Source organism: Lathyrus oleraceus, chromosome 2, assembly GCF_024323335.1.
Source record: "Lathyrus oleraceus cultivar Zhongwan6 chromosome 2, CAAS_Psat_ZW6_1.0, whole genome shotgun sequence".
Classification (NCBI taxonomy): Eukaryota; Viridiplantae; Streptophyta; class Magnoliopsida; order Fabales; family Fabaceae; genus Lathyrus; species Lathyrus oleraceus.
Window position 1 is genome coordinate 46264345 of NC_066580.1, and position 8456 is coordinate 46272800.

At 35.9% G+C, this 8456-nt stretch overlaps 1 protein-coding gene across 1 annotated transcript; it reads right to left on the minus strand.

Moving 5' to 3' along the window:
• Window positions 1–286: 286 nt before the first annotated feature.
• On the minus strand, window positions 287–1486 carry LOC127121869 (uncharacterized). The gene has a single exon (XM_051052298.1). The coding sequence runs from the start codon at window positions 1484–1486 to the stop codon at window positions 287–289; it is 1200 nt and encodes a 399-aa protein (XP_050908255.1).
• Between the last annotated feature and the right edge of the window lie 6970 nt (window positions 1487–8456).

The window sequence follows — 8456 nt, forward strand, 5'->3', positions numbered from 1 at the left end:
GGATCTGGTGGAGGTCCCAAAGGTCTTGGAACAACTAACCCTTTCTTCAACAATGACGGATATAATTCAGTGTAAGACATAGGAATCTGAGGAATCAAAGGTTTTCCATCTTGTCTTCTATTTTAAAATGGAGCATTTTGGCGTGGAGCTGAAGTCCTTTGTTAATAAGCTGGAGCGTTGGGCGCTTGTTGATACGTTGGAACATTGGGTGTTGTTTGAAAGGTTGGAACTGCTTGAGTCGACTGATGCATTGGGACTTGCTGATTGAAAGTCGGTGTAATAGCTGCTACATACGGATGTTAAGAAAATTGTGGTTGTTGAACATAATGTTGTTGAGCAAAATATTGTAGCTTTTCCAAGACTGATTCTTTCTTCTACTACCCATCACTGCATTTGTTTCTCCTTCCTTTTTCTTAAGGAAACTGCTAGAGAATTTCTTGGTATTGTTGTTATTGTTACAATTATTAGATGAAATAATCATCTTGCCATTTTTTAAGCCAAGTTCCACTTTGATACCCACGGCCACCAAGTCAGAAAAACTTGCAGTCACGCTTCCCACCATCCTTTCAAAAAATTCTGGTCGCACTATGTCGATGAACCAATCTGCCAATTCTTTTTCAGTTAATGGAGGTTCCACTTGAGATGCAATTTCTCTCCACCTTTGTGCATATTCTTTAAAGGATTCAGAATCCTTTTGGGACATGCTCAACAATTGCCTTCTATCGGGAGCTAGATCCATGTTGTACTTGTATTGTTTGATGAAAGCATCAGACAAATCTTGGAAACAACGGATGTGAGTCTGATCAAGGGTCAAGTACCATTTGGAAGAGGCACCTTTCAAACTGTCTTGGAAATAATGGATCATGATTTTGTCATTGTCCACGTGAGCTGCCATCTTTCTATAATACATGATGAGATGACTTTTGGGACAAGTAGCTCCTTCATATTGATCAAGGTTGGGTGTCTTGAATTTTGCGGGGATCACCAATCCAGATACAAGGCATATTTCTCTAGAAGCAGCACCAAAGATCTGATCACCTTCCATTGCTCTCAGCCTTTTCTCAATGGTTTCAACATTTTCTCTCAGCTTTTCATGTCTTTCATCACCTTCTTCAGACATATCAGGTATATCATACACTTGTTGATGATCATCGAAGTACGGTTGAACTCGAGTGTGCATGGCAGTGGGTGCAAAAGTAGGAATCACTTGATTAACTTTAGTAGTTAATGGAACTGTGTTTTGAGTGGACTGTCCTTGAGGAGGAGGCACAAAACCATAAGGAAGACCAAAGGGAGGCCAAGTTGTTGGAGTAGTAACTGATGGCTGAGGAGTAATCACCAGATTGACGATCTCATAAGCAATTGTGGGTTGAGTATCCATCTTTGCACGTATTACTTGCAACATCTCCATGATTTGACCTATATTCCCACGTAGATCTGTAAGCTCTTCATTGGCCCTTTCCATCTCTTGCTCTTGCTCGGCCATTCTATGTCGGGCTTGAGCTCTGGTGTTGTACTGGTGTGAGGGTCTCAGTGTGGAAACTAATGGAGAAGAAATGACGGAAATGAGTTTTTATTTTGATAAAAAATGAAAGTGTGATGACATGTGCATGAATGCAATGAAAATGCAAAATTTTAAAAGTTTCAAGGAACTTAAGAGATAATTGCAAACATCAAAAGGCAAATAACAATGACCAAAAGAAACTCATTTCATTAATCAAAGGGAGTTACAAAATTTGAGTACACTTTCAAAAGTTCTAAACAAAGCTAAGTTAAGTCCTAAGGAGATTCCCCTAGTAGCCTAAAGTTGAGCTTCTTAATTTGTTCTTCCATCTCAACCTTCTCGAGCACAAGCTTGTCCATGATCAACTTCCAAGGAGTATTTGACTAAACGCCATAGGAAAATAAATCCTCTTGCACCTTCCTCTTCTTGTTGCAGAGCTCTTCTTCATTCTTCATCTTCAACTGCCTTTGAAGTTCTTCATGCTCATTGTTGATGATTTGATACTTGTTCTTCCAAGCGTCCCTTTCTCGATGCGCTTTGGTCAAAGCAATCTTCAACTTCTCTGCATCAGTCATGAAGATATAGGTAGGTTCTTTGTCAGCTAAAGGCAAAGGCTCTTGGCGAGGATAAGGCATTTTCAAGCTGATGGCCCTATCTTGCACCCATTTAAGATAAGGTTCTAAGGAGACACAATTTTTCTTCCCTAAGACTTTCTTTTCTAGCTTATGAACATGGCACCAAGCGTGCACAATCTTCTCTTTGAGCGCTTTGAAATCTTCACATTCCTTAAAGAACAAACCATCCAAGTGAATATTCTTTGGCTTATCTCTCATTAGATAACCGAATTGACGCCGAGCTAGGATTGGGTTGTAACTGATGCCTCCTTTTGTACCAAGGAGAGGTACATTAGAAAATCCTCCACAACTATCAATGATACTAACTCCATCATAGTCACGGCTATACCAAATAATATCTGAATGTGTGAGCGACATAATCTTCTATGACCACAAAAGACCATCCTTAAGATCCCAAAAAGCATGAGACCTAGGCAAGTGATAAATAAACCATTTGTACAACATAGGCACACAACATGTAATCATTCCTCCGATGTAAGAATTCCTCATATGAACAGAATGATAGGCATCAGCAAGCAAAGTAGGAACTGGATTTCCTATTAAGAAGGTCTTGATGGCATCCATGGCAACGAAGTCATCAAAACTAGGAAAGAGGAACAATCCTTAGATAAGTAGAGCAAAAACAGCCTCAAAAGCATCCACACTCTTCATTCTAGCAAAATACTGAGCTTTGTTCATTAGAAACTTAGCTGTCAAACCAAGCATTTTTCCTTTTGTGGTCATGTGATCCCTGATCTCTGACATTTTCAAGTGAGTAGCCTTTGCAATGTCTTGATCTTTGGGATCTTCCTCCAAACCATAAAATGAAGCTTGACTAGAAATAGGAACACCAATCAAATGAGAGTATTCTTCAAGTGTTGGCATAAGCTGATAGTCGGGGAAAGTAAAATAGTGATACACGGGATCATAAAACTGAATCAAAGTAGAAAGAAGTCCATCTACCATGTTGATCTTCAAAAGAGAGAGCAAATGTACATATCTTTTGCTGAAAGCCTCTGTGTCAACAACCAAAGATCCCAATCTCCTTAGGTCTTCTAACTTAGGACTCTTGAAAGTGTACTTTTGAGTCTTTTTCCTTCCAAAATCCATGATAAACCTAATGTTTGCAACAAAAGTTCCTAAGTTCCTTGAAAACTTTGTTAAAAAAAATAATGTTTATGATGCATGGATGCATGAATGCACAAACACACAAACAAGGGTCACGCACAAATAGGGTTCAAAGGTTCGACGTTGCGAGCATGAGGCCATGGGTCTAACCATCCCAAATGTGTTATGGGTTTATTTTGTACATGTACAACAGGTTCTACAAAGGTTCCCAAAAATCATTGACCCATCTTTCGGATATTATCAACTTGCCAATTACTCGGGAGTTAATAATATTCTCAAGAGAATCTCATTTGAGTGTAGTATCGCGTATCAACTATTTCGGATTTACACCTTCATAGTCATCGCACTACATCCTAAAGACCAAGTGGGGTAAAGCGGGTTACTAAGGTCCTCAGCTTCTCAGGTTACCCAAATCAATATAGTATGTGTTTTCACAATTGCTTGATCAACAATACTAATTGTAAAGGGAACCTCCACATGAGTAGTGGATTCTCAAGTCAGCTTGTTCGGGATTAAACTCCCTATAAGCCTTCTTGACTATACCACATCCTATCTTATTTATGTACACTCAAGTCCGGGTTAGGACTTACCTCACCATACAATGGATCACCCACAATAAAGGTCAAAACAAACAAGGAAAACAACTAATAATAACAACATAAATATGATCAAAATAGGCTTAATGCTCTTTCAATGTGTCCTGAGTGAAGTCGCCATTTCTGTCGCGGTGAGAATCGAATATCAAGCTATTGTATTAACTTGAATCACAAAACATTAAGTGTTCACCACCGAACTTTAATTTATCTAAGGGAAAGGGAAAAGATCGAATAAAACCCTAATTGTGCAATGTAAAAACAATGCGAAGAGATCTAAAATTCGGGGGTTGGTTATACTAAGGAAAGGTATTAGCATCCTCAGTATCTATAGTATCCTATAGGAAACTTTTGAAAGTATTTGTGTTATGTTATTATTTGTTTGATATTATTTGGAAATGTTTTATTGGGAAGGACCTAAAGGTTTTATTAAGTTTGCTCTCCAAAATTTCACGGTCATGTGCCTACATATCCTTATAAGGATGGAATCATAGCAACCGTGGTTCACCTAACTAAGGGTGAAAGAACACTTGTTAGTGATCAAGGTTCCAAGGGGGGAAGTAAGTGTTCATAACAAACATACTTAAAAGAGTTACTAAGTAACTCTTACTTGAATCTAAGTTGAAAGTGAGAATGACTCTAACAAGGTCAAAGGGAAACTAGGGATTGCTAAACTACCTATGACATTAAGTCAATAAAGAGGTATTTCCCTTGGATTTAGGCAAAAAGATAAACAAAATATAAGCAAGATGAAGAAGATGTTCAAGCATTACATCAACAAATATAAGCACATGATAAAGAAAGATGTTCAAGCATGACATCAACAAAGATAAAGAAATGGTAAATAAGATGTTCAAGCATGACATCAACAAGAACAAACAAGGATGAAGAAGATGTTCAAACATGACATCCACAAAAATAATCAAATGAAGAAGATTGTTCATGCGTGACATCAATAAGAACAAACAAGGATGAAGAAGATGTTCAAACATGACATCCACAAAGATAATCAAATAAAGAAGATGTTCATACATGACATCAACAAGAACAAACACATGATAAAGAAGATATTCAAGCATGACATCAACAAAGATATGAAAGCATGATCGTAATAATATCAAGCATGGTAGGTATACACATATGTACAACATGTGAACATGAACAAAGGTACAACAACATCAATCAAAGATGTATAAAGTTACATGAATATGAATGACATGGATATATCATCATGAAGAAATAAAGATGAATGACATAACAATTCATGAACATGTATATGGATGTCATAATAAGTATGAATGAACATGTGTATGCATGAAGTAAGACATGGTTTAGACATAACATCAACTTGATCATGAAAACAATTTAAGGTATTAAATACATGCATTTTAAGGTTCAATATGATCACAAATAAAGGTTCAACATCATACAAAAAGTTTGAACATGTAAGCATACAAGTCATACAAAGACATGTTACTACAAGTTTAAAGCATTTGTAAACACATAAAAAAACACAAACACAAGGGAACACATGCACACAAAGGTCCAATAAGACATGAAATAATGACATGTGAATCATGGATCAATGGGAAAGTAAGCACACAAAATTTCATGGCATATTAACAAAAGTTCAAAGCATATAAACATGTAAACGCACATTAAAGTAAGTCAAAATTAGGTAAAAACCAAGAGGCACATATTAACAACATCAAAAAAAGTTCATATATGATTCACAATATTTATACAAGTCATGGTGATCAAGAAAAATTAAAGTATCAATCAAAGAAAGTCATTTGAAACCCTAAAACAATCCTAAAAAGGTACCAACTTTAGACAAGTAGGAGTATGTGAAAAATAAATAAATTCTGGAATTTCTTTTCACCATAATAAAATAGACAAAATTATGAACACATAGCAAAAAGAGTGGCTCAAAAAGGCTTAGGGATAATCAAGTTATGAGTCTTTGAAGTTATGAAAAATAACAAAAATAAATAGGCAAAAAAAAACAATGAATAAAAATGGGTCTGGGACAAGCAAGATTTGAACTCCAGACCTCTTGCACACCCAAAGCCTTAACACACACACTGTAATTACTGGGGCGGTGATACATCCAATAAACAAAATGCAAACACTAATATACATAATAAAAGGGTTCAAGAACTTGAAAAATGGCACCAACTCATCATCTTCTTCCTTGTGTTCTTGCATGTTTCTTTTTATTTTTTCTCAAAACTTCAAACAACCATAACTCTCTCAATTTTCCATGAAATTAAAAACCGTAAGAACCTAAATTGCTCTATTTTTCCCAAGGAATCTAATGGCATCATTATCTCATCCTAAAACTCAATGTACAAAGCGTGCCAAGGCAAAAACCTGAACTGCACTATTAATTTCCAAACAATAAAATCTCAATGCATGAGCATGGTATAATGCATACAGTAGCAAACATACAACAAACACACTATGTACTACATTTTAACTTCAATAAATATTCAAGAATGATGCATGAACAAGAGTTTTCAAGTGTAAGTGCACTTACCTATTGGAGAAAGTCCAATGCTTCTTTTTAGCTACTATAGAGATAAGAGAGAGAGATTCTACCAGTCTTGTTGGTCCTTGAGGATAGTGTTTGAACAATGAGAATGGCCAGAAACAACTTGTATTATCTCATACAAATGTTCTTGCAAAATGAAGAAGTGAAATTGTGAATGATAAAACAGAGGTTACATAACTTGTTCAGGTGATTAAACAAGCTCTAAATGGTGTCTAGAGATGATTTATGGTGTTTGTTTGGAAGATACACGTGGAAAATAAGTTCGGTTAGAGAACTTGCAAAAATAGTGTGTTTTTGAAAATTCTAATGGAATGGGAGTTTGATGAAGTGTTGAGGGGTTGTTGTTGTGTGTTTTAAGGCTTAAAGGATCCCTCTATTTATAGGAAAAGAGTGAGGATTGGAACTGATTAGAAACAAAAGTTGTGAAGTTATGGTTTTGGTTGAGAATGAATGAGAAGTTTGCATGAATAGTTGAGTTTCAAGGAGTTTGTTATATTTCCTTAGCCTCTACAAGATTTCTTCTGATCTCTGAAGATTGTTTGTGATCTTTAGGGACAAGTTTCAAGGGTGAAAGAGTGAGTTGTTGGCATAAAGCTTGCTTTATCAAAGTAGTAATGTGACCTTTTGCAAATTCACCCATAAATGGTATAATGCAATGGACAAAACCTCAACTCCTTGTGTAATGCACTTAGGATTCATATAAACATCTGATTATGGAGAGATTTATACATAAGAGGACCTGCAATTAAGAGATTTTCACATTTGAAATGGTTTTCCTCCAAAAATTCATCATGAACATGACTTGAAATTCAAGTTTGGAACCCCAACTTCCCATTTTCGAAACTCACAGCTCATGCATGGGAAAAACATGTACTTGTACTTTTTAAAAATCCCAAAACATGCTATACAACTTTCATGTTTTGAGTTTTTTCTGAATTAAAGTGGATCATGATGAAAACTGGCTGTAAAGTTTATCACTTTTTAGGGATCAAAGCTGACTTGAAAATTTTCTAAGTGTTTCAACTTGAGACACCAACTTTATGTCCTCATAACTCAAAATCCTTGCACTTTTATGGAATCAACCCTCTAGGATAAAGTTGAAGTATGGAACAAGAGCTTTCATTTGAGCTTTGTAGAAAAGAAAATGGCTGCTCGGATTGGAAGTTATGGCTTGATAAAGTAGTGCACTTGAACATGAAATTTGGGTACTTAGTGAAATTTTCAATGTTTTCAAGATTGCCCTTTTTGCAAGTAACCTCATTTATCTTGACTTTTTTTGATCAAATTCATCAATTAAGCATATACTCATGAAATTTAACTTGAGAAGTTCATATTTGATCATAAATCTCAAAAGTCAAAGGTTTGACTTTGTAGTGCACTGATTGTGTATCAGATGAATTTGAATTTCTTGATCTTCAATGAATTCAAACTCTTGAGCCAATTGAACATCATGGATGGGCCCTAAGATGTACTTTAGTGTGTTGAGTGATGTCTCAAGGCTTGAGATCATTTCTTGATCAAAATTCTTAGATGAAATTGAATGTTGTTGAGAAACCCTAATTAGTGAGCCAAATGAAAGTGAAGCTTGATACACTTGTGATTAGGCCATAATACCCTTATTTGTTGATAGAGAGAGATCTATTGAGTGTATGAGAACTTCATTTATGGATGACCAATCCAAAACTTTGAATGATCAATTCTTTGAGCTCTTTGAGGGGAACCCTAATTCACATATGAAACAAACCAGGCATATCTTGATCTTGAGGTTAGTTATGCATGAATGATGTCTAGGATGAAAATGATTATGAAATCTAGGGGTAAAATTTGGGGTGTGACATCCCCGATATGGCTATTCCTCCAAGACTCAAAGCACATGAGTTTGACAAGTATAAAGGTCTCCGTTTTCCAAAGAATCGCTTGATGAGGTCATGTAGTAAAATGGCTTCATCTACACATAACGACAAGCTCTTAATCTTCTATTTCTGTGACAGTCTGAGTAGGACATCTGTGAACTAGTATATGCTCTTGGAGAGAAGTCAAATATGTTATTGGAAGGATTTGTG

What these genes read in the sequence shown, in the direction of transcription:
- LOC127121869 (XM_051052298.1), bottom strand. Translation starts at nt 1,486, where the DNA reads ATGGCCGAGCAAGAGCAAGAGATGGAAAGGGCCAATGAAGAGCTTACA.